Source organism: Anomaloglossus baeobatrachus, chromosome 10 (assembly GCF_048569485.1).
Source record: "Anomaloglossus baeobatrachus isolate aAnoBae1 chromosome 10, aAnoBae1.hap1, whole genome shotgun sequence".
Classification (NCBI taxonomy): Eukaryota; Metazoa; Chordata; class Amphibia; order Anura; family Aromobatidae; genus Anomaloglossus; species Anomaloglossus baeobatrachus.
Genome location: NC_134362.1, coordinates 67140449 through 67168300, shown reverse-complemented (window position 1 = coordinate 67168300; position 27852 = coordinate 67140449). Strand labels below are relative to the sequence as shown.

The 27852-nt window shown below is 50.2% G+C and overlaps 1 protein-coding gene across 3 annotated transcripts in view; it reads right to left on the bottom strand.

The window, feature by feature from the left end:
* The window catches only part of B4GALNT4 (beta-1,4-N-acetyl-galactosaminyltransferase 4), a 184274-nt gene that overhangs the window by 91934 nt on the left and 64488 nt on the right, over positions 1 to 27852 (bottom strand). For all 3 annotated transcript variants that reach the window (XM_075326956.1, XM_075326958.1, XM_075326957.1), the window contains exon 9: positions 5329 to 5407. In XM_075326956.1, coding sequence (XP_075183071.1) covers positions 5329 to 5407 — 79 coding nt within the window. The remainder of the gene's footprint in view (positions 1 to 5328; positions 5408 to 27852) is intronic.

Below are 27852 nucleotides of genomic sequence, written 5' to 3'. Positions count from 1 at the left end.
GTGGGATCCTTGAGTGAGGTGCCATCAGCCACAGATACAACTGTCCGGGCTGAGAGTCTAGACACCGGAGGGTCCACCTTTGGTGAGAGAGCCCACTCCTTGACCACCTCTGGTGGAAAAGGAAAACGGTCATCAGAACCACGCTTAGGAAAGCGTTTGTCAGGACAGGCTCTGGGCTTGGACACAGTGGTCTGAAAACTGGAGTGGTTAAAGAACACACTCCTTGGTCTCTTAGGCAAAGTAAACTGGTGCTTTTCTGCCAGAGAGGGTTGCTCCTCTGATACTGGCAGATTGAGGTCCAGAACAGTATTAATGGACGCAATCAAATCACTAACATCTGCATCCCCCTCAGTCAGATGAATGGGGCACATAGAGGTAGCGTCCGAGCCCCCAGTAAAGACATCCTCCTCATCCTGCGAATCGGCTCGTGAATCGGAGCCGCGGGACGAGGAAGGAGAGGGGTCCCTGCGTTTCCTTTTAGGAGGACGGGGTCTGGGAGCAGATGAAGAATCCTCTGTGAGCTCTGGAGAGCGAGCCGAAGCAGCAGAGGCACCCTGTGAAGGGGGCTGATGCATGCTCAGCAGAGTCCGGGACAGCTCTCCCATGGAGTCAGCAAAGGACTGGGAGATAGACTTAGTAAACAATTCTACCCAAGCCGGGGGTTCAGCCACCGGGGCCGGAGCAGCCTGAGGGACCACTGGGGAGACTCCAGGCTGAGGCACCACCATGTTAGAGCAGGCATCACAATGAGGATATGTGCTCGGTTCAGCAGTACGAGCTTACATTCAGTGCATATTGAGTACAGCCTTGCAGCCTTGCTCCTATAGTGTGAGACATGCTGCTGAGGTGGGGACTCTGCAGTAAGAACACACTCCTTCAGAATGACCCCCAGAGAGTGTATAATAAAGTCCACAACCAGAGGTTGTGGCTTACCAGACCGATTTGTGTGCCCTCCGGATCCCACAACTCAGACCCCCAGACAGGTTGCAGAGATGCAGCAGCCAGCGCCGATCAGTGTGAGAACGCTGATAAAATGGCGCCGGAGTGAGGAGGGGGGGCGGGGCCTAGTCCAAAAGCGGGAACCGGAGGGCCAAGGGGATATACAGGGGAGGGAAACATCTCCTCAGAGAGGAGTGTCCTCCCCTCTGCTGAACGGCCGGTGGGCGGCCCCGCACTGTCCCTCTGCCTGACTGACATGCAGGGGCAGTGAAACCGAAAGTAGGCCGCAGCTGAAGCCGGGGACTAAATTTTACAGTGCGGCCGGCGAGCAGGCACCCTCGGCGCGGTTCTCAGGGGAAACCCAGAGAACCGGCCGGAAATGTCACCAAAATAACTAACACACTCTCCCCAACAATAAAAAATGCAAGGGACCCCCTGACAATAACGTCTCAATACTTAGCTTGAGAGACGCAGGGCCAGGTCCCTGAGGGAGGAGTGCTCCGTCCGGCAGGGTCCTGAGAGGGCTGCGGATGGAGACCGGTCTCCTGCAAAGCAGTGAGAACCGTGCTGGCTTCCACTTCAAGCCAGAGCCCGAGGGATGGTGAAGGAGCATGGCATGTAAAGGCTCCAGCCTTGAAATCAACCTTAACAGCACCGCCGACACAGTGGGGTGAGAAGGGACATGCCGGGGGTCCAGCTTGGACCCGCTTTTCTTCCAACTCTTTAAAATCAAAAATCAGATGAAAATGCATGTGTGACCTCCTGAACACAAAGCATTGAACTGGCTAGATTTGGTCATACAGGGGGTGTTTATGCTCGGAGGGAGGAGCTACACTTTTTAGTGTAGTACTTTGTGTGTCCTCCGGAGTCAGAAGCTATACATCCCATGGTCTGGGTCTCCCATAAGGAACGATGAAGAAAACGTCGTTATCGTATCATCGTTGCATTCACCGACATTTCCATAATGCCGGTGCCACGACAGGTGCGATGTTGTTGCTCTTTCCTGCGGCTGCACACATCGCTGTGTATGAAGCCGCTGGAGGGAGGACCATCTCCTTACCTGCCGCCGGCGGCTATACGGAAGGAAGGAGGTGGGCGGGATGTTTACATCCTGCTCATCTCCGCCCCTCCGCCGCTATTGGCCGCCTGCCGTGTGACGTCGCTATGACACAGCACGACCCTCCCCCTTAGGAAGGAGGCGGGTCGCCGGCCAGAGCGACAGTCGCAGGGCAGGTGAGTGCATGTGAAGCTGGCGTAGCGATAGTTTTCGCTACACCAGCTATCACAAGATATCGTACCTGCGACGGGGGCGGGGACTATCGCGTGCGACATCGCAGCATCGGCTTGCGATGTCGCAACGTGCAAAGCCCGCCTTAATCTCTGCTAGTCTCCTGGCTCCTTTGGTCACATGTTGTGGGGGAGGCCTATCACATCTGCTCCCCTCCTATTTATACTGTTGGAATCCTTCTACCCATGCCAGTTATAGAAAAAAAAATGAGTTTTAAAGGGCCATGCATAATAAAAGACATAAACGCACCCAGTATTATATGCAATTATTTATTAATATAGCAAAGTTATACAAATAGGGGCACTGTCATGAAAAATGCAAACATAAAATAAATGACAGTGATATGGATACAAAGAATCAGAGGTGTCCCATACTAGGCATCATAATGTATAAATAGTAATGGTTCCAACATTACAGAATGTAATATATAATCCAGACAGTCAGACTGAGAACAGCCCACTAGGGCATGTATACATACAGCTATCAGTATCCAGTATTTAAAGTTGGAGCAATTACTTACCCATATTAGAGTGCCAATATAATCGCCGTATCAAAGGTCCAAGTAGCAGAGGGGGGAAGCCCCGACGCATTTCGCAAAGATGCTTCCTAGGGGGGCAGTGTCCAGCAATTGCTCCAACTTTCTCAGTCTGACTGTCTGGATTATATATTACATTCTGTAATGTTGGAACCATTACTATTTATACATTATGATGCTGTTGAGGTCCTAGTATGGGACACCTCTGATTCTTTGTATCCATATCACTGTCATTTATTTTATGTTTGCATTTTTCATGACAGTGCCCCTATTTATATAACTTTGCTATATTAATAAATAACTGCACATAATACTGGGTGCGTTTATGTCTTTTATTATGCATGGCCCTTTAAAGAAGGGAATTTTGTTTACTTACCGTAAATTCCTTTTCTTCTAGCTCCAATTGGGAGACCCAGACAATTGGGTCTCCCAATGGAGCGACAAAGAAACTCAGTTTGTTTTCTCTTTTTCTGCAATATTATACTGAGTGGCCATTCATATATGTTTGGATTTCCATCTGTTTCCCTTTTTAACTATCCATGTCAGTTATAGTTTATACTGTGTTGGTCTGTGAGGTGTGGTGTCCCAGATTCTTTGGTTAAAGTTGTGTTTAGTGGTGCTTTTTGCTTGGTGCGGTTGTGGAGTTTACCACTGTTTTTCTGTACTGCCTTCCTGCTCTTGCTTTCCTCTTCAATCTCTTATAGTTGTAGGGGTACTTTGCACGCTGCGACATCGCTAGCCGATGGTAGCGATGCCGAGCGCGATAGCACCCGCCCCCGTCGCACATGTGATATCTTGTGATAGCTGCCGTAGAGAACGTTATTGCTACGGCAGCTTCACACGCATTTACCTGCCCTACGACGACGCTCTGGCTGGCGACCCGCCTCCTTCCTAAGGGGGCGGGTCGTTCAGCGTCACATGGCAGGCGGCCAATAGAAGAGGACGAGCGGAGATGAGCGGGACGTAACATCCCGCCCACCTCCTTCCTTCAGCATAGCCGTTGGACGCAGGTAAGGAGATGCTCCTCGCTCCTGCGGCTTCATACACAGCGATGTGTGCTGCTGCAGGAACAAGGAACAACATCGTACCTGTCACTGTAGCGAAATTCTGAAAATGACCGACACTACACAAATCACCGATTTTCGCTGCTTTTGCGATCGTTTATCGGTGCATCTAGGCTTTACACGCTGAAACGTTGTTACCGGCGCCGGATGTGCGTCACTTTCGATTAGACCCCGACGACATCGCAGTAGCGACGTCACAACGTGCAAAGTACCCCTTATCCTGTGTGTATGCATGGTGTGTGATAGATTTTAGTTTTTTCCCTTGTCTGTGTTTTTCTGTGGTGTCAACATGCTCAGTCCCGTTCCTCCCTGGGGAAAGGGGTAATTAGGTCAGGACTGATCAGGAGCAGAGCCAGGAAAGAGACTCAAGCCTCTCCACCATTAGGAGTAGCCCTGAGAATAGGGATAGGATAGAACCCCCTAGATTGAGGGACAGCTTAGGAGCCCCAGTTCCCCACTATCTTATAGTCATTGTGACACTAGATTGATACCGGGAAACAAAAAATGACGGTCTAGTGGAGCACTACAAAGGAGAATGGGGACCAAAGGGTTTTAAAAAAATTAACCAAACCTTATTAATGGTCCCTTATGAGCCACAACGCGTTTCGACAACCAGTGTGTTGTCTTCCTCAGGTGATTGGGGGCAGGGGCGCACAACTCTTAAAAGGTGAGCAGTGAATAGTTTGAGTTTTTAACTCTCACTGCTGCTCCTCATTGCGCTCCTTACTCTTTTTCTTCTTCACTAGATTGATACAAGGAAAAGGAGGCAATATCTCAGGAACCGAGAGGCGCAGGAACAAAAGAAACAGATTGAGGAGAACGGCAGAATTTAAAGCAGATGGAAAAAAAATGACATATCTATGACATGTGAAAGGTCCTCTTTACAGGGGTATTGCATCAACAAGAAGTTATCACTCCCATCGATTGCCTGAATGGGGCACTGCTGTCTCCTGTTTGAATGGAACGGTAGTGTAGATGCTTGACGGCAGCTAAATTCACACAGGACACAAAAGTGCCTAACCCCGGCAAATAGTGGGGGTCTTAGCAGTCAGACCCCACCAATTTAGAAGTCATCATATTCTGTTGATTGATGATAACTCCTTATTAATGGAAAAACCTTTTAAAGGGATATTCCAGTAACAGGTTTTTAACCCCCATGACTTGCTCCAAGTAATAACATTAGCTGTACTCACCCTCTGCTGCTCCATTCTTTGTTAACAGGCTGCAGCGGTGGTGTAAAGACTACCACGTACATCACCGCTGCAGCCAGTCACTGACTTCATAAAGGCACAACTGTAACTAGGACCAAGGGCAGAAAAACATTACTGGAGCAGCAGGGGGCACAGATAGTGAATTTTAGGCTCTTACCTAGAGCAAGCCTACGGTTAAATAATTTATTCTGGGAGAACCCCTTTAACTTCAGGAACAGAAGCAGCCCATTATACTAAAACCTCAAAGATGGAGGGGACCACAAAACCTGGGAGCAGATATATACTACTCACTGCTACTTCCACATGGTCAGAGCCTCGATCATCCTGTTTGTGAAGAAGTTCAAAGTAATATCTCCGAGAAGTCATCAATCTGGTAAAAAGAAAGCGTCCACGAGAGTGAGAGTGGATATCTTACTACAGGAAAAGTAAATCATTATTTGTGCTATATACTGCACTACTGTGTACTATATTACATTATATAGTACATGTGTGTTCAGGTTCGACATAGAAAATAAAAAAAATACAAACTAAAAAAAAAATTGTAAAAAAAAAAGTATTAAAAGAAGGGAATTTTGTTTACTTACCGTAAATTCCTTTTCTTCTAGCTCCAATTGGGAGACCCAGACAATTGGGTGTATAGCTATGCCTCCGGAGGCCACACAAAGTATTACACTAAAAGTGTAAAGCCCCTCCCCTTCTGCCTATACACCCCCCGTGCCTCACGGGCTCCTCAGTTTTGGTGCAAAAGCAAGAAGGAGGAAAAAATTATAAATTGGTTTAAAGTAAATTCAATCCGAAGGAATATCGGAGAACTGAAACCATTCAACATGAACAACATGTGTACACAAAAAACAGGGGCGGGTGCTGGGTCTCCCAATTGGAGCTAGAAGAAAAGGAATTTACGGTAAGTAAACAAAATTCCCTTCTTCTTTGTCGCTCCATTGGGAGACCCAGACAATTGGGACGTCCAAAAGCAGTCCCTGGGTGGGTAAATAATACCTCATAATAGAGCCGTAACGGCTTCGTCCTACAGGTGGGCAACCGCCGCCTGAAGGACTCGCCTACCTAGGCTGGCATCTGCCGAAGCATAGGTATGCACCTGATAGTGTTTCGTGAAAGTGTGCAGGCTCGACCAGGTAGCTGCCTGACACACCTGCTGAGCCGTAGCCTGGTGCTGCAAGGCCCAGGACGCTCCCACGGCCCTGGTAGAATGGGCCTTCAGCCCTGAGGGAACCGGAAGCCCCGAGGAACGATAAGCTTCGAGAAAAGGTTCCTTGATCCACCGAGCCAGGGTTGATTTGGAAGCTTGTGTCCCTTTACGCTGGCCAGCGACAAGGACAAAGAGTGCATCCGAGCGGCGCAGGGGCGCCGTACGAGAAATGTAGAATCTGAGTGCTCTCACCAGATCTAACAAGTGCAAATCCTTTTCACATTGGTGAACTGGATGAGGACAAAAAGAGGGTAAGGAGATATCCTGATTGAGATGAAAGGGGGATACCACCTTCGGGAGAAATTCCGGAACCGGACGCAGAACCACCTTGTCCTGGTGAAACACCAGGAAAGGGGCTTTGCACGACAACGCTGCTAGCTCAGACACTCTCCGAAGTGAAGTGACTGCTACTAGGAAAACCACTTTCTGCGAAAGGCGTGCGAGAGAAATATCCCTCATTGGCTCGAACGGTGGTTTCTGAAGAACCATCAGCACCCTGTTCAGATCCCAGGGTTCTAACGGACGCTTGTAAGGAGGGACGATGTGACAAACCCCCTGCAGGAACGTGCGTACCTGTGGAAGTCTGGCTAGGCGCTTCTGAAAAAACACAAAGAGCGCAGAGACTTGTCCCTTAAGGGAGCCGAGCAACAAACCCTTTTCCAATCCGGATTGAAGGAAGGACAGAAAAGTGGGCAAGGTAAATGGCCAGGGAGAAAAACCCTGAGCAGAGCACCACGACAGGAATATTTTCCACGTCCTGTGGTAGATCTTGACGGACGCTGGTTTCCTAGCCTGTCTCATAGTGGCAATGACCTCTTGAGATAATCCTGAAGACGCTAGGATCCAGGACTCAATGGCCACACAGTCAGGTTGAGGGCCGCAGAATTCAGATGGAAAAACGGCCCTTGAGACAGCAAGTCTGGTCGGTCTGGTAGTGCCCACGGTTGGCCGACCGTGAGATGCCACAGATCCGGGTACCACGACCTCCTCGGCCAGTCTGGAGCGACGAGGATGGCGCGGCGGCAGTCGGCCCTGATCTTGCGTAACACTCTGGGCAACAGTGCCAGAGGAGGAAACACATAAGGGAGTTGAAACTGCGACCAATCCTGAACTAAGGCGTCTGCCGCCAGAGCTCTGTGATCTTGAGACCGTGCCATGAATGTCGGGACCTTGTTGTTGTGCCGGGACGCCATTAGGTCGACGTCCGGCATGCCCCAGCGGCAACAGATCTCCTGAAACACGTCCGGGTGAAGGGACCATTCCCCTGCGTCCATGCCCTGGCGACTGAGAAAGTCTGCTTCCCAGTTTTCTACGCCCGGGATGTGAACTGCGGATATGGTGGAGGCTGTGGCTTCCACCCACAGCAGAATCCGCCGGACTTCCTGGAAGGCTTGCCGACTGCGTGTCCCGCCTTGGTGGTTGATGTATGCCACCGCTGTGGAGTTGTCCGACTGAATTCGGATCTGTTTGCCTTCCAGCCACGGCTGGAACGCCTTTAGGGCAAGATACACTGCCCTTATCTCCAGAACATTGATCTGAAGGGAGGACTCTGTCTGAGTCCAAGTACCCTGAGCCCTGTGGTGGAGAAAGACCGCTCCCCACCCTGACAGGCTCGCGTCCGTCGTGACCACCGCCCAGGATGGGGGCAGGAAGGATTTCCCCTTCGACAGAGAAGTGGGGAGAAGCCACCACTGAAGGGAAGCTTTGGCTGCCCGAGAAAGGGAGACGTTCCTGTCGAGGGACGTCGACTTCCTGTCCCATTTGCGGAGAATGTCCCATTGAAGTGGTCGCAGATGAAACTGCGCAAAAGGAACTGCCTCCATTGCTGCCACCATCTTCCCTAGGAAGTGCATGAGGCGCCTCAGGGGGTGTGACTGACCTTGAAGGAGAGATTGCACCCCTGTCTGTAGTGAACGCTGTTTGTTCAGCGGAAGCTTCACTATCGCTGAGAGAGTATGAAACTCCATGCCAAGATATGTCAGTGATTGGGCCGGTGTCAGATTTGACTTTGGAAAATTGATGATCCACCCGAAACTCTGGAGAGTTTCCAGAGCAATGTTCAGGCTGTGTTGGCATGCCCCTTGAGAGGGTGCCTTGACAAGTAGATCGTCTAAGTAAGGGATCACCGAGTGTCCCTGAGAGTGTAGGATTGCCAACACTGTTGCCATGACCTTGGTGAAGACCCGTGGGGCTGTTGCCAGGCCGAAAGGCAGTGCCACGAACTGAAGGTGTTCGTCCCCTATGGCGAAACGCAGGAAGCGCTGATGCTCTGGTGCAATCGGTACGTGGAGATAAGCATCTTTGATGTCGACTGATGCCAGGAAATCTCCTTGGGACATTGAGGCGATGACGGAGCGGAGCGATTCCATCCGGAACCGCCTGGTTTTCACATGCTTGTTGAGCAGTTTTAGGTCCAGAACGGGACGGAAGGATCCGTCCTTTTTTGGCACCACGAACAAGTTGGAGTAAAAACCGTGACCCCGTTGCTGAAGAGGAACAGGGATCACCACTCCTTCCGCCTTCAGAGTGCACACCGCCTGCAGAAGAGCCTCGGCTCTGTCGGGGGGCGGAGATGTTCTGAAGAAACGAGTCGGAGGACGAGAGCTGAATTCTATCCTGTAACCTTGAGATAGAATGTCTCTCACCCATCGGTCTTTTACTTGTGGCAGCCAGGCGTCGCAAAAGCGGGAGAGCCTGCCACCGACCGAGGATGCGGTTTGAGGAGGCCGCAAGTCATGAGGAGGCCGCTTTGGGAGCGGTTCCTCCGGCGGTCTTTTTAGGACGTGACTTAGACCGCCATGCATCGGAGTTCCTCTGACCTTTCTGAGGCCTTTTGGACGAGGAAAATTGAGACCTGCCCGCGGTCCGAAAGGACCGAAACCTCGATTGTACCTTCCGTGGTTGAGGTCTGTTTGGTTTGGACTGGGGTAAGGATGAATCCTTTCCCTTGGATTGTTTAATGATTTCATCCAATCGCTCACCAAACAAGCGGTCGCCAGACAATGGCAAACCGGTTAAGAACTTTTTGGAAGCAGAGTCTGCCTTCCATTCACGTAGCCACATGGCCCTGCGGAGTACCACCGAATTGGCGGATGCCACCGCCGTACGGCTCGCCGAGTCCAGGATAGCATTAATGGCGTAGGACGCAAACGCCGACGCCTGAGTGGTTAAGGACACCACTTGCGGGGCAGATGTACGTGTTACTGCATTAATCTGCGCCTGACAAGCTGAGATAGCTTGGAGTGCCCATACGGCTGCGAATGCTGGTGCAAAAGACGCGCCGATAGCTTCATAGATGGATTTCAACCATAGTTCCATCTGTCTGTCAGTGGCATCTTTGAGTGAAGCCCCATCTTCCACTGCAACTATGGATCTAGCCGCCAGTCTGGAGATTGGAGGATCCACCTTAGGACACCGAGTCCAGCCCTTGACAACCTCGGGGGGGAAGGGATAAGGTGTCTCCTTAAGGCGCTTGGAAAAACGCTTGTCTGGACAGTCTCGGTTTTTCTGGATTGCCTCTCTGAAGTCAGAAACGGAATTTCTCCTGAGAAGCAGACTCCTCAATTGGAGGAGCTGGGGGAGAAATATCCAACACCTGATTGATGGTCGCTATAAGGTCATTCACTACTGCGTCACCTTCAGGTGTATCTAGGTTGAGAGCGGCTTCAGGATCAGAATCCTGATCTGATACCTCCGCTTCATCCTCTAGAGAGTCCCCCTGCTGGGACCCTGAACAGTGTGATGAAGTGGAGGAAATTTCCCAGCGACCCCGCTTGGGCGGCCTGGGACTGCGGTCCGTGTCAGAGACCTCACCCTGGGACCTATGGGTTACCCCAGGGGCACTTTGCTGTTCCAATTGAGGGGGACCAGGGGTCAAGGATTGGACAGTGCCCGGGGCCTGAATCACCGGTCTGGACTGCAATGCTTCCAGTATTTTAGCAGACCATTTATCCATACTCTCAGACAGTTTGTCAGCAAAGGCTGCAAACTCCGTCCCTGTCACCTGGACAGTGGTAGCAGGTGGTTCCACCTGGGCCACCAGTCGCAGAGGCTCCGGCTGAGTAAGTGCCACAGGGGCCGAGCATTGCACACAATGAGGGTCAGTGGAACCTGCCGGTAGTACAGCTGTACAAGAGGTACAGGTTGCAAAGTACGCCTGTGCTTTGGCACCCTTGCTTTTTGCGGCTGACATGTTGTCTCCTCTGAGAACAACCAGTAGGGTATATAGCCAAAAATCAACAGAGCGACCGTACAGTGCAAATGTATAGCCTATAAGCCTATATATATATATATACACTTCGGCACTCAGTGGGGCCAGCACCACAGGTGCTGCTTACCGACCGCTCAGAGCGGTTGTGTGATCACCAGATTCCCTGCCTGGGTCTCCCTGTGTTGTCTCTCCTCTCCAGCGTCTGAATCGCTGACAGGAATGGCTGCCGGCGTTCTGTGGGGAGGAGGGGACCGTGGGCGTGCCCAAGAAAAGTGCGGGAATCTAGTGCCCCAGTGTACTGAGTGAGGAGGGAGGAGGATACTAATGTATGCTCCAGCCCTCAGCGCTGACGAACTGTGCAGCGTCCCGCCCTTCCCCTGACTGGCAGGCCTGTGGGCGGGAATATACGACACTAGGCCGCAGAAGCCGGGGACTAAAGTTATAAGCGCGGCCGGCAATAAGCGCGGCCGTGCGGTAGTCCCCGGCGCACTAACACACCCAGCAGTGCTGCAGTGTGTATGGCACAAGCGCTCCATGCGCGGTAGTCCCCGGCGCACTAACACACCCAGCAGTGCTGCAATGTGTATGGCACAAGCGCTCCATGCGCGGTCCCCACGGGGACACTGAGTACCTCATAGTAGCAGGGCCTTGTCCCTGACGATACCCAGCTCCTATCCAGCAGATTCCCCAGGGGCTGCGGAGGGAGCACGGTCCCAGTGCCTGGAGACCGATCTGGATCCCACTTCACCCAGGGCCCATTAAGGGATGGGGAAGGAAAACAGCATGTGGCTCCTGCCTGTGTACCCGCAATGGGTACCTCAACCTTAACAACACCGCCGACAAAGTGGGGTGAGAAGGGAGCATGCTGGGGGCCCTGTTATGGGCCCTCTTTTCTTCCATCCGACCTAGTCAGCAGCTGCTGCTGACCAAGCTGTGGAGCTATGCGTGGATGTCTGCCTCCTTCGCACAAAGCATAAAAACTGAGGAGCCCGTGAGGCACGGGGGGTGTATAGGCAGAAGGGGAGGGGCTTTACACTTTTAGTGTAATACTTTGTGTGGCCTCCGGAGGCATAGCTATACACCCAATTGTCTGGGTCTCCCAATGGAGCGACAAAGAAATAAAAAAAAAAAATGAACCCTTAAACACACAACTCACGTCATAATACAAATAGGTTCATGAAACAGGAGTTACCTACACCAACTTACCAGCTCTGACAGTAACTCATTTGCTATCTGATACCCTTTTCTAATACTCTGTAAGGATTTTTTTCCATGGGTAGCGACACCTCTGAGCACACACACACATACCCAGGATGTACTGGTAATGGCAAGGCAGATAAATCTATATTATGATGTAATTACCGAAACACATAAAAACTTGCAAGAAAGAATATAACGAAGTCAATAAATTCTCTTTATTGTAAAAGATATTGAGCTGTCGAGATGTGAATTAACCCTGTAACCTTTTCAGGAAAGTAGTGAAAGACATTCTCTTATAAAACCTATTTCCACCATAAACACCCAGCTGACAATGGGACGGAGAGGGAGACAAGACGGTGGGTTAGGGATTTACATGAGACGACAATAGTTATTCTCAGGGCTGTGGAGTCGGTAAACCAAACCTTCGACTCCTCAATTTCCCTTGCACCGACTCCGACTTTTACATATATTGCTTATAGTTAGGTGAAAAATTTATTGTAATACATGAACATGTGTATGTGAACATCAGACATTTAATAATTTTTATGATACAATAATCAAGATATTTGGATAGAACATAAAATATATTTATTGGAATACAACACGCACCCCCAGAAGAGAGAAGACAGAAGAAAGAAGACCCCGCAGTCATACTCACCAGACGCCGACCGGGAGCAGGTGAGCACATCAAGGTCCTGCAGCGGCGGAACACACACACACACACACACACACACACACACAAGAACAGACACACACACATCAGATCACACTCACTCACTCTCACACACACCTCACACACACATCAGATCGCATCCACACACAAAAACATCCAGTGATATCGCTTACTTCTCGGCGGCGATACTGTGCGTGCAGTGACCTTCCAGGACCTGCCGGAGGATCACATGGCCGGAAGCATGTGGTATCTCCGGATGTTGTGAGTGTGTGAGCGCGTATGTGCGATATCGTCAGTGTGTGTGTGCGTGTATGCGATCGGGTGTGTGCGTGTATGCGATCGGGTGTGTGCGTGTGTTCTGATGTGTGAGTGTATGCGATCGGATCTGTGAGTGTCGGCAGAGGAGCACGGCGTGCAGCACAGCTGCTGGGACCGCCCACCGGAGGGCACAGGGAGAAGTGGGGTGTGAGTGTATGCGATCAGATGTTTGCGTGTATACTGTCTGATGTGTGACTGTGGAGCACGATGGGGGGTGCGCAGCATGGGGGATGGAGCACGATGGGGGGTGCGCAGCATGGAGGATGGAGCACGATGGGGAGTGCGCAGCATGGGGGATGGAGCACGATGGGGAGTGCGCAGCATGAGGGATGGAGCACGATGGGAAGTGCGCAGCATGGGGGATGGAGCACGATGGGGGGTGCGCAGCATGGGGGATGGAGCACGATGGGGGGGTGCGCAGCATGGGGGATGGAGCACGATGGGAGTGCGCAGCACGGGGGATGGAGCACGATGGGGGGTGCGCAGCATGGGGGATGGAGCACGATGGGGGGGTGCGCAGCATGGGGGATGGAGCACGATTGGGGTGCGCAGCATAGGGGATGGAGCACGATTGGGGTGCGCAGCATGGGGGATGGAGCACGATTGGGGTGCGCAGCATGGGGAATGGAGCACAATGGAGATGCGCAGTATGGGGGATGGAGCACGATGGGGAGTGCGCAGCATGGGGATGGAGCACGATGGGGAGTGCGCAGCATGGGGGATGGAGCACGATGGGGGTGCGCAGCATGGGGGATGGAGCACGATGGGGGGTGCGCATCATGGGGGATGGAGCACGATGGGGGTGCACACCTCCCCCCAAAACACACACACAGCGCCACACGCGCACCGCACAACACACCACACACACACACACTGGGAACCACAAACACTGCCCTACACAGACACCCACACACACACACACACACACACACACACAACGCCGCACACACACAACACCCAACACACAAACACCGCGGCATACACAAATATACGCACATACCGCGCAACACACACACTGCATAAAACATACCTCCCCCAAAACACACACACACGCACTCCACACCCACACAAACCGCGCAACACATACAGCACCACACACACAACGCTGTAGACACACAGCGCTCCACAAACAACGCAACACATACAACACCGCTCTCACTCCCCGCCACACCCAGACAACACCCAGAACATTTACAGTGCCCTACACAAACACTGGCAACTACACACAACAACATCGATATATATAACAAAAAACATACATTAACTACACAATAAGTTCTAGAATACCCGATGCGTTAGAATCGGGCCACCTTCTAGTGTGTATATATATATATATATATATATATATATATATATATATATATATATATATATATATATTACATAGTGTATCACATTTACAATTTATTACAGTTTATGTTCTAAAGTTGTATTCCAATAAATATATTTTATGTTCTATCCAAATATCTTGATTATTGTATCATAAAAATAATTAAATGTCTGATGTTCACATTGTACTACAATACATTTTTCACTTAAATATAAGCATTATAGGATTCGACTGGAAGTGCTACAGCGGGGAAAGGAGGAGGGAGGACTGGCGGTACCAAACCCATATATATACTATATAGCCTCCCAGATGCAACATCTGAGGGGTTGGGGCAAAGAAGGAGGGTATGATACCAGTGGTGATATAGTGAGAGAGGGATCAGTATGGAAGTACCTAGGTTGCCGGTTGGATGTGGGACAAAGACAGATAAATGGGGCACGATATCCCACACTGGCTATGATATTCCGGGTGTGGGACAGGGGTAAGTCTCTTTTGGGGATAAGCGGACCTACAGAGCTCTGGCCACTGTGGCAGAACCCCGACTTGCCAGAAATTAAAAAATTAGTAGGGTTCAGAGGATGGGACGATAAAGGGATCCATTTAGTGTCACAAGTACTACAAAATAATACTCTTAAAAGCTTTGAACAACTGAGAACGGAGTTTCACCTTCCGCATGTCTTCTTTTATCAGTATTTGCAGCTGAGACACGCACTGGAAAGACAGGGGAGGACAAACTCGGTAACAGTGACACATAATCAAACATTACATAGGCTGCTTACATCTGAGTCCTCTAAGGGTCTTATTTCGGAATTATATAAAAAATTACTACCTGCCCATCTGGAAACACATCCATTGAGTGTTAAAAGCAAATGGGAACGAGACGTCGGTCCCCTGACGGAAGGCCAGTGGTCTGATATATTGGAACAAGTTCCTAAACTGGCGGTATCGGAGTGCCAAAAGCTGTCTCAAATATATCTCATCCACAGGGTATATAAAACTCCCAGTCTACTATTTAAGATGGGACTCAGACCAAACACACAGTGTGTTAGGTGTGGACAGGATGATGCCCATTTGATGCATGTTATGTGGGAGTGTGGACACATTGGTGATTTCTGGAACCAAATCCTGGGACTTATAGATCAAATATATCATATCACAATACAACCGTCGCCCCGCCTGTGCCTGTTGAGTCTGTGGGAAGGAGAAGTGGATCCGGATTCTCCAACAGCCCTGGGAATAGCACGTATCTTGTACCAAGCAAGAAAGCTACTTGCATATCACTGGTTAGACCCTCTACCACCAACATTACCAGAGCTCAAAAACAAATTAAATAACGTCATAAGAGTGGAAAGGGGAGTTTATTTAAAAAGAAAAACATTGAAAAAAAGTTTTACAGCATTTGGCGGCCATGGATGGAGTTGCCGGGCCTACCCTCTACTGCACTGGTTCGGGATGCAATGCTGGACCGGTTACTGGTGTGCCTGCAGTGATGGCATGTGTGAGGAAGGGAATTAAAACTAGTTTTTTCTGTGACGAAGTGGACTTTGAATGACGAGGTGAGTGAGGACTGGAAGGATTTGATTGATGACTGCACGGAGAGGGAGGGGCGGGAGAGTATAGCAATACGATGTGGAGCAACACGGCTGATGGAGGAGGTGTTCCTGTTAGTCTGAGGCATTATTGCATAATTTAAGTTTTGTTTATTTGTAGAGCCACAAGGTTTGTAGGCTCAAGCTATATAATATAATTATGATTTGAGAACTCTTATTATATTTACATATATGCAGAGAAAGAACCTGATTTATAAATCACATGTGTTTATCTGTTTATTGTTATCAGTTATATGAAAAGTGAAATACTCTCCGTATTGATCCCTAATGATTTAATAAAAAAAGATCTGATTTAAAAAAATATAAGCATTATACTAAATGTTATTATTTAGTAAAATATTCAGCACATTCTGCATTGCACTACTGTCCCCAATTTATTATATATTTTAGGAGTCGGAGTCGGAGCATTTTATACCGACTCCACAGCCCTGGTTATTATTCTCAGATACTGCTACATAGAGCATTTCTAGAACTTCATATTAAACTGTGCCTAAAAAAGTTGGGGTATTGCAAGTGTATGGAGGGGTCAGGAGACAGATATTGGCCAAATAACCTTTCTGCTTAAAGCTTATCTGGCCAAACTCACCACTACCGGTACGGTGTATGGAGGTATTCCCATTCTCACCCAACAGGCAATCCCCTCCTTTAAAAGGAGTTTTCCACTACTTTGACATTGATGGGCCCCTCCTTAGGATAGGTCATCAATGTCTGATTGGCCAGGGTCCGACATTCCGCACCCCCGAGATGAGCTGTTCTCATTCTGGCAGCAGGGAATGCTTAGTTCCGGAGCTGCTCCGTCTTCTGATAGTGGCCGCATCTGGGTACTGCACATCCACCTTCTATTGATTACAATGGGAGGTGGATGTACAGTACCCAGCAACTATCAGAAGGCGGAACAGTGCCGGAACTGAGTTTTGGGTGCAGAAAAAAGAAGAAGCATGTGAATTCTTTGTGCGTTTTTACCACAAGTAACTTGACCTCAGGTGACGTGAGGTGAGGTCACGGAGTTTAATGAAGTCACCTGAGGTCAAGTTACCTGCGGTCACAGGTGGAGGACCATGTGAGCCTCCAACTGTGACCACAAATAACCTGAGTGACATCACCGCTGCGGCTCATTCTCCATGGCCACTTGCTGTCACTTTAGATGTAGCAGAGCCGGGATTATCGTCGGACCTCGTGTCGATTACGTCTGACCTTCAGGGGTATTTGGGGGGTTAATAAAGGGGTGAAAAAGGGTGCTCTTTTATTTTTTAATTTCAAATAAAGAATTTTTTTGATGTTTTTGTTTATTTCTTTTCATTTACAGATTAGTAATGAAGGGGTCACATAAATCCTCCCAATTACTAATTTAGGGCTTAGTGACAGCTGTAAGCTGTCATTGACCCCTTATTACCCAGATTGCCACCGCTCCAGGGCAAGCGGGAAGAGCTGGGTAAAGTTCTGGGATTGTCGCATCTAATGGATATGGCAATCCTGCGTGACTGCAGGCAGATATTTTTAGGCTGGAGGGGCGCAATAACCATGGATCTTCCCCAGTCTGAGAATACAAGTCCCCAGCTGTCGGGCTTATCTTGGCTTGGTATCAAAATTGGGGAGGAACAACACCATTTTATTTAAATTATTTATTTAAAGAATTAAAAAAAACAAAAAGGTTGCATGTGGTTCCTCTTATTTTGATACACAGCCAAGATAAGTGCACAGTTAGGGGCTACAGTCTGTAGCCGGATGCTTTATCTGTGCTGGGTATCATATTATGGAGGGACCCTAAGCCAATTTTATTTATTTTTACAGTACAATATAGATGCACATAGCGTCAGTGATTGCAAGCTGTCAGACACACTGACACTCAGGGTGGGAGAGTTGTCTGACTGCAACTAATCACAGATGCTGGTGGGCGGGGATAGCAGTGAATATGCATGAGGCTAATGAGCAGCCCCGGAAGTAGAATGAGTGGTTGTGAGAGCAGTTACAGCCATGCTGGAGACTCTGTAAGTATAACGTGCTTGCTCCAATCCATATATCCCTGCCACCACCACTTTTAAGCACCAGATTCTGGTCCCCATAGACCGGCGGCCAGATATTCTGGTCCAGAATCGGGGTTTGGTTTTTTTTGTTTGTTTTTCGACCCGCTAACCCCGAATATCTGAGTCCACCCATCACTATATTTAAAAAAAAAAAAACCTGCATAAAACAAAAATGCGCCAAAAAAACGCCCAAAAAAAACTGATTTTCTGGCACAAGTTGCGTTTTTGATTGACAACACAAAACTGCAGCGTGCGCGCATACCCTTCGGGTTTGAAGCCATTTCCTGCATGAACTTCACTCTTCCATGAGTTTTTAGTCTTGTCGTGACGTTACCAAGTTTTACACAATGGAATTTGTAATATAATGACTTCAATAAAAGCCCAAGCCGCAGCACGGCCCATTAAATCTAAAAATAAATCTGGTGGCTCTGTAGAAGATCACAAACATGGATGCAAACATATGTGGATAATCAGCGCATACATGGGTCTGTCGGAGAACTGGAAAATCTATTTCCTATGTGCCTCCCTCTGACGCCATCAGGATGACTCACAGAATAAGAGGATTTTCTGATTGAAAGTAATACCTGAACAAGGACAATGGACGCAGACGTGGGAATATTAAGAAGTGCACGGAGGGGTCAGCCAAGACGGAGGCACTGCATATTATGGCAGAGGGTGCAGACCGGCTTATTAACCATGGATTTACCTCCGTGGTGAGAGCAAGGAGCAGCTTAGTGATGTGATGTGCGGAAGAAGAGATGGATGCAATAAAAAGAGTCATGAACAAGGACACGGACCATGGAAATTTACAGAAAATGGATAAAAACGGTTGTCAACTTGGCCCAGCCGGTGACATGTTGGAGCAAGATGACCTCCGAGGCAGGCAGCGTTAACCAAAAAGCAAAAAAAGACATTGCACTGGATGGAGAACGTGTGAATCAAAATGACCTTTTCCACCAAGACACAAACTCTCCAGAGTCCCACATAGAGGAAGACGCTGACAGCCCTGACAGGGAACTAAGTGATTTAGCACAGAGTGGAGAATCGTGGGAGCAAATAACATATGACAGCGATGCAGGGGGCAGAGGACGTCCGAAGCAGCAGGAGAAGAAACCACACGGAGAGCCGCGGCTACAGATCTGGAGGCTTTGAGCCTCAGCCTTAAACGCAGCGATACCTTCACATTGGGCGCCTGAGATAGATGGAGAACACCTGCCGTCTTGCAATTCTACGTCTCCCGATATAAATGATACAAAGATGGAAGATTTTGGTCTGGTGCCTCTGATCTCCGTGGTAAGCAACACCGCACAGATGGAGAATGTCATGGATGCACCATGTATAGCATTTCATACCGCAGGTGCTGCTGACTGGCATATGCCCTCAGTGCCAGCCAATTGCCTGGAAATGGGGGCAGTGAATGTGGCCTCTTTAGCACTTGGCACAGTCGGCATTTATGTAATCCCTATGGTGTCTCCTGGCACAATAGATATAAACAGAACAGAGACGGTGCCAAGAGACGCCATTGATTGCGAGGCACGGAGCATGGACTCTGTTTCCCTTGCCATGATGTCTGCAGAATATGTGAATGTTGATTCCATAGTCCTGGAAGGGATAAGACAATGCCGGCATCCATTAGAGGATCGTCTCTATGCCCTGGGGGAAGCCCTGACAGCACTAGACCAGAAACTTGAAGACTTCTCTCCACGTATTCGGGAGGCAGAAACGCTGCTCAATGAAGTGGAATTATCATTCAGCCAGCATGCTCTGCACATCGCTGACATCATGGAGGAAAACAATGCCCGAGACGAGCGCCTCCTGCTGCTTGAGGAACGGCGACTAAGGGAGGCGCAGGAGAGAAGCGAAGAAGACGACTAAGCACAGGCAGCTGCTCCACACAGGACTGACGCCGGCAGACTGACACTCAGCCGGGTATACAGATATTGTGAAGACGTGCGGTGGTGGAATCAATACAAGAAATATAGGATTTTATCAGTTTATATTCTATATTAGATCTGTAATAAGAGACAGAGGATCTAATCTTATATAACACAATGCAATGAAAAACTAAGACAAATTTCTTAAAGGGATTGTCCACTGTGAAGACAATCACTACTGATTCCACTAGTTCCATCAGTTAAAACAAGACCCAGTACTCACCTTCCAGTCTGGCGCTGTCGGTATCCGCGGTTCAGGACTCACATGACATCATGGGGAAGCCACGTCCAATCGCCGACGACTCTCTCTCCTCGCCTTCGGACCAAATTGGCAAACAGTCAGTGAGTGGCAGCCGCAGCATCACTTCCTGTTGATTACTCATTTGGTCTGAAGGCGTGGCAAGAGAAGCCGGCATTGATTGGACGTAGGACTCGCGTGATGTCCCAATGTCATGTGAGCTCTGAAATGCGGTTACTAACAGTGCCAGAATGGGAGGTGAGTGCTGAGTCTTTTATTTTAACTGGGGAACACTAGTGGAATCAGAAGGGGTTATCATAGTAATGGTCAACTCCTTAAATGGGGTTGTCTACTAGTAAAACAACCCCTTCTTAGTTGTTTGTAGTTACCTCCCACACCAGTGATGGTCCTGCGATGTCTGTTGTCTCGGTGCTCGTGTGACACATATATGCCACGTGAAGACAGCCATAGAGAATAACGGTGGTGTGAATGCCGCGATACTGTAAGAGAGGAGACATCAATATGATTTCTAAGCGTTTCGTAGAGATCTGCCTCTCCTTCAGGAACAATCAATCACGATGTATGATTGTTCCTGAAGTAGGAGAGGGAGATCTCTTCAAAACAGGTAGCAAAAAAGCATACTGATGTACAAGAGAAGTCTCCTCTCTTACGAGAGCGTGGCATTCATACCATCTTTATTCTCTACGGCCATCTTCACCACACGTGGGGCCGCAGTAGACATTACACATTCCTAACGAGATGTCGTTGAAGTCACAAAATTCGTGATGCACATCCGGCCTCGTTAGCGACGTCGTTATCTTTAACACCTACGAGCGAGTGTTAATGATCAAAAATACTCACCTAATCGTTGATCGTTGACACGTCGTTCCTTTTCAAAATCTCGTTGGTCGTTGTGGACGCAGGTTGTTCGTCGTTCCTGAGGCAGCACACATCGCTACGTGTGACACCCCGGGAACGACGAACACCGTACCTGCGTCCTCCGGCAATGAGGTGGGCGTGTCTTTCATGTGGCTGCTCTCCGCCCCTCCGCTTCTATTGGATGCCTGCCGTTTGACGTCGCTGTGACGCCGCACGAACTGCCCCCTTAGAAAAGAGCAGTTCACCAGCCACAGCGATGTCGCTAGGCAGGTAAGTCTGTGTGACGGGTTATATCGATTTTGTCCGCCACGGGCAGCGATTATGCCCGCGGCGGACAAATGATGGGGGTGGGTGGTTTCACCAGCGATATTGCTAGCGATGTCGCTGCATGTAAAGCAGCCTATAGTTGTGATTCACACAACTATACAAGGTGAGCTCTTCAAGTGGGTTGTCCTCCTGGTGCCATCTGATAAGACCCTATTGTTTATGGTTTCCGTCTTCCAGTGTTTTGACTGTTATGCCATATGAACACTGCTGACAATCAGCAGCCACTAATGGGCGGCAGCTGTCTCCTGACATCCGATAGAAGTGTGAGAGCTGCAGCCAATGTCAGGCGAGCGCCAGGAAAACAGCCATGGTGAGAACGGCAGCCGTTAAATAGGTAGGGATAACGTTTTTGTATTTTACTCAAGGGGACCACAGCATTTTAGGAGTGGTTGACCAAGTAGTGGATAATCCTATTAATTCGTCCCTTTCTGGTAACATTTTAGTATAGATATGGGTGGATATTCTTCTTTAGTATGTAGCTATAATAAACTCCTCCACGTCCTCAATCATGTATTGTCTCCCGTATTCTGAAACTCAACCTGCCATTCCTAAAGAGGTTTGCAGCTGGAGCTGGTGTTTTGTGCGGTTGTGTACATACAGCGGTACATCGGTAATTTGCCTAATTGGGCTTTTATGGGCATTATGTATGAAAGAATGAAGAGCGGAAGAAGCCGATCAGAAGAAGGGAATTTTGTTACTTACCGTAAATTCCTTTTCTTCTAGCTCTTATTGGGAGACCCAGACGATTGGGGTATAGCTACTGCCCTCCGGAGGCCACACAAAGCACTACACTAAAAAGTGCAAGGCCCCTCCCCCTCTGGCTATACCCCCCCGTGGTATCACGGGTTCTCCAGTTTTAGTGCCAAAGCAAGAAGGAGGAAGCCAATAACTGGTTTAAACAAATTAACTCCGAATAACGTCGGAGAACTGAAAAACCGTTCAACATGAACAACATGTGTACCCGCAAACAACCAAGAAATCCCGAAGGACAACAGGGCGGGTGCTGGGTCTCCCAATAAGAGCTAGAAGAAAAGGAATTTACGGTAAGTAACAAAATTCCCTTCTTCTTCAGCGCTCTATTGGGAGACCCAGACGATTGGGACGTCCAAAAGCTGTCCCTGGGTGGGTAAAGAGATACCTCATGTTAGAGCTGCAAAACAGCCCTCCCCTACGGGGATGTCACTGCCGCCTGCAGGACTCTTCTACCTAAGCTGGCATCCGCCGAAGCATAGGTATGCACCTGATAATGTTTGGTGAAAGTGTGCAGACTCGACCAGGTAGCTGCCTGGCACACCTGTTGAGCCGAAGCCTGGTGTCGTAGCGCCCAGGACGCACTCACGGCTCTGGTTGAATGGGCTTTCAGCCCTGAAAGAACCGGAAGCCCTGCAAAACGGTAGGCTTCCAGAATTGGTTCTTTGATCCATCGAGCCAGGGTGGCTTTAGAAGCCTGCAACCTCTTGCGCGTACCAGCGACAAGAGCATCGGAACGGCGTACGGGCGCCGTGCGTGAAATGTAGATTCTGAGTGCTCTCACCAGATCTAGCAAACGTAAATCATTCTCATACCGGTGAACCGGATGAGTGCAAAAGGACGGTAAGGAGATATCCTGATTAAGATGAAACGAGGATACTACCTTAGGGAGAAACTCCGGAATGATGCGCAGCACTACCTTGTCCTGGTGAAACACCAGGAAGGGAGCCTTGGATGACAGAGCTGCCAGCTCAGACACTCGCCGAAGCGATGTGATCGCAACGAGAAACGCCACCTTCTGTGACAGGCGAGAAAAGGAAACTTCCTTCAGAGGCTCGAAAGGCGGCTTCTGGAGAGCAACTAGAACCCTGTTCAGATCCCATGGATCCAACGGCCGCTTGTACGGGGGTACGATATGACAAACCCCCTGCGGGAACGTGCGCACCTTAGAAAGACGTGCTAGACGCTTCTGAAAAAACACGGATAGTGCTGAGACTTGCCCTTTGAGGGAGTCTAGCGACAAGCCCTTTTCTAACTCCTATTGTAGGAAGGAAAGAAAGATAGGCAATGCAAATGGCCAGGGAGACACTCCCTGAGTAGAGCACCAGATTAAGAAAACCTTCCACGTTCTGTGGTAGATCTTAGCAGATGTGGGCTTCCTAGCCTGTCTCATGGTGGCAACGACCCCTTGGGATAATCCTGAAGACGCTAGTATCCAGGACACACAAGCCACACAGTCAGGTTCAGGGCCGCAGAATTCCGAAGGAGAAAACGGCCCTTGAGACAGTAAGTCTGGTCGGTCTGGTAGTGACCCCGGTCGGCCGACCGTGAGATGCCACAGATCCGGGTACCACGATCTCCTCGGCCAGTCTGGTGCGACGAGTATGACGCGGCTGCAATCGGATCTGATTTTTGCGCAGTACTCTGGGCAAGAGTGCCAGAGGTGGAAACACATATGTGAGCCGGAACTGCGACCAATCTTGCACTAAGGCGTCTGCCGCCAGAGCTCTGTGATCGCGCGATCGTGCCATAAATGCCGGGACCTTGTTGGTGTGCCGAGACGCCATTAGGTCGACGTCCGGCCCCCCCCCCAGCGGCAACAGATTTCCTGAAACACGTCCGGGTGAAGGGACCATTCCCCCGCGTCCATGCCCTGGCGACTGAGGAAGCCTGCTTCCCAGTTTTCTACGCCCGGGATGTGAACTGCGGATATGGTGGATGCTGTGTCCTCCACCCACATGAGGATTCGCCGGACTTCCTGGAAGGCTGCTGACTGCGTGTCCCTCCTTGGTGGTTGATGTATGCCACCGCTGTGGAGATGTCCGACTGGATTCGGATCTGCTCCCTTCTAGCCACTTTTGGAAAGCTAATAGGGTAAGATACCCTGCCTCGATTTCCAGCACATCGAACTGAAGGGTGGACTCCTGCTGAGTCCACGTCCCCTGAGCCATGTGGCGGAGACAAACTGCTCCCCACCCTGACAGACTCGTATCTGTCGTGACCACTGCCCAGGATGGGGGCTATGGCAATGAGGTGGGAATAAGCCACTATTGCAGAGAGTCCTCGGCCGTCAGGGAAAGGGAGACTTCCCGTCCAGGGAGGTTGACTGCCCATCCCATTGGCGGAGAATGTCCCATTGCCGTTGGCGCAGATGAAACTGCGCAAAGAGAACTGCCTCGATGGCTGCCACCATCTTCCTTAGGAAGTGCATGAGGCGCCTTAAGGGGTGCGACTGGCCTTGAAGGAGAGACTGCACCTCTGTCCGCAGTGAACGCTGCTGGTTCAGCGGAAGCTTCACTATGGCTGATAGAGTATGAAACTCCATGCCGAGATACGTTAGTGATTGAGTCGGAGACAGATTTGACCTTGCCAAATTGATGATCCACCCGAAAGTCTGGAGAGTCTCCAGCGTAACCTTCAGGTTGCGTTGGCATGCCTCGAGGGAGGTTGCTTTGACGAGTAGATCGTCCAAGTACGGAATCACCGGGTGTCCGTGAGAGTGCAAGACTGCTACCACTGCTGCCATGACCTTGGTGCCCACCCGTGGGGCTGTCGCCAGACTGAATGGCAGAGCTACGAACAGAAGATGTTCGTCTCCTATCACAAAACGTAGAAAACGTTGGTGCTCCGTAGCAATTGGCACGTGGAGATAGGCATCTTTGATGTCTGTTGAGGCAAGGAAGTCTCCTCGAGACATTGAGGCAATGACGGATCGGAGGGATCCCATCCGGAACCGCCTGGCGTTCGCATGCTCGTTGAGCAGTTTCAGAACCAGAACAGGACGGAAGGAACCGTCCATTTTTGGAGCCACAAAGAGATTGGAGTACAAACCCTCGCCCTCGTTCCTGAGGGGGGACAGGGATCACCACTCCTTCTGCTCTTAGAGCGTCCACCGCCTGCAGCAGGGCATCTGCTCGGTGGAGAGGTGGGGCCGTTCTGAAGAATGGAGTCGGAGGACGAGAACAGAACACTGTCCTGTGCACGTGAGCACAATGTCCGTCACCCACCGGTCTGTGACCTGTGGCAGCTAAATGTCGCCAAAGGCGGGGGAGTCTGCCATCAGCCGCGGATGCGGAGAGAGAGAGAGAGAGCTGAGAGTCCTGAGGAGACCGCCTTGGTAGCGGTTCCTCCGACCGCCTTCCTTGGGCGAGATTGAGCCCGGCCGGACATTGCGGGGTTACGGACGCCTCTGCGGTACAGATGTCCCTGCTCAAGGTCAGCTGCGCAAGAACAGCAGAAAAGGTTAGGTTGCCAATACGGCTGTGGATGCCGGAGCAACCGACACGCCGATAGCCTCCTAGACAGATTTCAACCAGAGTCCATCTGTCTGTGAATGGCATCTTGAAGTGAAGCCCCATCTCCAGTGCAACTATGGCTCTATATGCAAGCCTGGAGATTGGAGAATCCACCTTTGGACCCTGGGTCCAGCGCTGACCACGTCAGGGGAAAAAAGGGATAACGTGTATCCTAAAAACGTTTGGAGAAGACGCTTATCTGGTAAGCGTGGTGTTCCTGGACTGCTTCTCTGAAGTCAGCGTGGCCAGAAAAATACTCAATATCTGCGTGAGACACTGAAAAGGAACTTCTCCTGTTCGTCTCCTATCTCCACTGGGGGAGCTGAGGGAGAAAGATCCAACCTTCCATTGGTGGACGGTATAGGATCATTCCGTATGGCGTTACCACCCGGTGTATCCGGATTGAGAGCGATGTCAGTATCAAAGCCCTGAAGAGCTGCCTTTTGTTCAAGTAGATTGCCCATGGGTGCAAGTCTCTATATTATGACTACTCCGTCCCTGTCCATGGACAGGGTTGACAGGAGGTTTCTTTGGCCACAACTAGTAGAGCCCCGGCAGACGACGTGCTAGAGACCCCGGCAGACGACGTGCTACAGGGGAGCATGCACACAATGGGACGGTGTCATGAACAGCATCCCATGTAGTAAAAACCGCACTGAAAACTGTGTTGCTTTTTTTGCCGCTGCCGACTAGCTATCTAGAAGTATATAGCCAAGATTGGTGACCGTACATTGCAATGTATAGCATACAGGCATAAAGTACAAATGACCACTGCAGCACAAGCAATACAAGCAGCATAGAAGCCTGTGCCCTGGCACCCCTGCTCTTCTGCTGCTGTATACTAGTCATCTAGGGGAATATAGCCCAGAAGAGTGACCCTACAGTGCAATGTATAGCATACAAGCACAAGTACAAATGCACACTGCAGCCCATGCAATACAAGCAGCATAGAAAAAAACCTGTGCCCCAGCACCCTTGGTTTTCTGCTGCTGTAGTCTAGCCATTCCAGAAGAATATAGCTAAGACTAGCGACTGTACAGTGCAATGTATAGCATATCAGCATAAACACAAATGAACACCTCAGTCGTGCAAAACAAGCAGCCTAGAAAGCCTGTGCCTTAGCACACCTGCTTTCCTGCTGCTGATGTGTCGCTCCCCAAGCGGGCATATAGCGACCTATGTAGTTAAAAACAACACATGTATACACTGCAGTTATATCGTGGTCAGCACTATGTGTGCCTCTTACCGCCCGCCTATAAGCGGGTGTATGATCGCCACTGTCCTGCCTTGGTGCCCCGAGCTCTGCAGTAATGGCTGCCGGCTTCTTCCCCAGCTCGTGTGAGTAGGGGCGGGCCGTGGGCGTGCCCCCAAGGCAGAGCGGGAATCCGGCGTCCGACAGAGTGCAGTGAGAGGGCTGGAGCATGTAAAAATGCTCCAGCCCTCGGCGCTGCTGATTGCTCAGCGCCTGTCCCCTTCCCTGAGTGACAGGGAGGGGGCGGGAACGAAGCGGCACTAGGCCGCAGAAGCCGGGGACTGGAGTTATAAGCGCCGCCGCCGTAAAAGCGCGGTCGGCGCCCAGTCCCCGGCGAACTACAAGTCCCAGCCGCGCCGCCGCTCCCGGAGCGTCCGGCGCGGTAGTTCCCAAAACACAAAGTCACTCAGCAAAGCTGCAGTGACTGTAACCCTTTACTGTCCCCGGCGCACTAGCACACCCAGCAAGTCTGGAGTGTGCTGTGCCTGTGTGTACGGGGACACAGAGTACCTGTAATGGTGCAGGGCCATGTCCCTGAACGGTACTCCAGCTCCACATCCAGCAGGTTCAAATGGGTCTGTGGATGGAGCCCGGCGTCAGAGCTTTGAGGCCGGCAGGATCCCACTTCCTCAGAGCCCCTCAGGGGGATGTGGAAGGAAAGCAGCATGTGGGCTCCAGCCGCCGTACCAGCAATAGGTACCTCAACCTTACAACACCATCCAGGGGTGAGAAGGGAGCATGCTGGGGACACTATATGTGTCCTCTTTTCTTCCATCCGAAATAGTCAGCAGCTACTGCTGACTAAAATCTGTGGAGCTATGCGTGGATGTCTGACCTCCTTCGCACACAAAGCTAAAACTGGAGAACCCGTGATACCACGGGGGGGTATAGCCAGAGGGGGAGGGGCCTTGCACTTTTTAGTGTAGTGCTTTGTGTGGCCTCCGGAGGGCAGTAGCTATACCCCAATCGTCTGGGTCTCCCAATAGAGCGCTGAAGAAAGGCAGCACAATGGAGCCAATTGCTGTATTCAGCACCACTAAAACAATAACCCATAACTCCCCTACCTTCACATACTAACAGCATCAATACCTTAAAGGGGATATAATGTATATATTTGTAATTTTGCAATTTTCACACTAGCCACTAAGGCTACTTTCACACTTGCGTTGGACGGGATCCGTTGCTATCCGCAGCCTTGAGGAATTATGGTAACCGTTGCAGGATACCGTTATATTCCTCACAGACTTCTATTAGCTACGGATAGCAACAGATGGTCTTGCATTGCATCCGCCCCGCGGCGCATCAGTTATTTTGACGCTGACCGTCAGTGACCGTCGGGCGGATG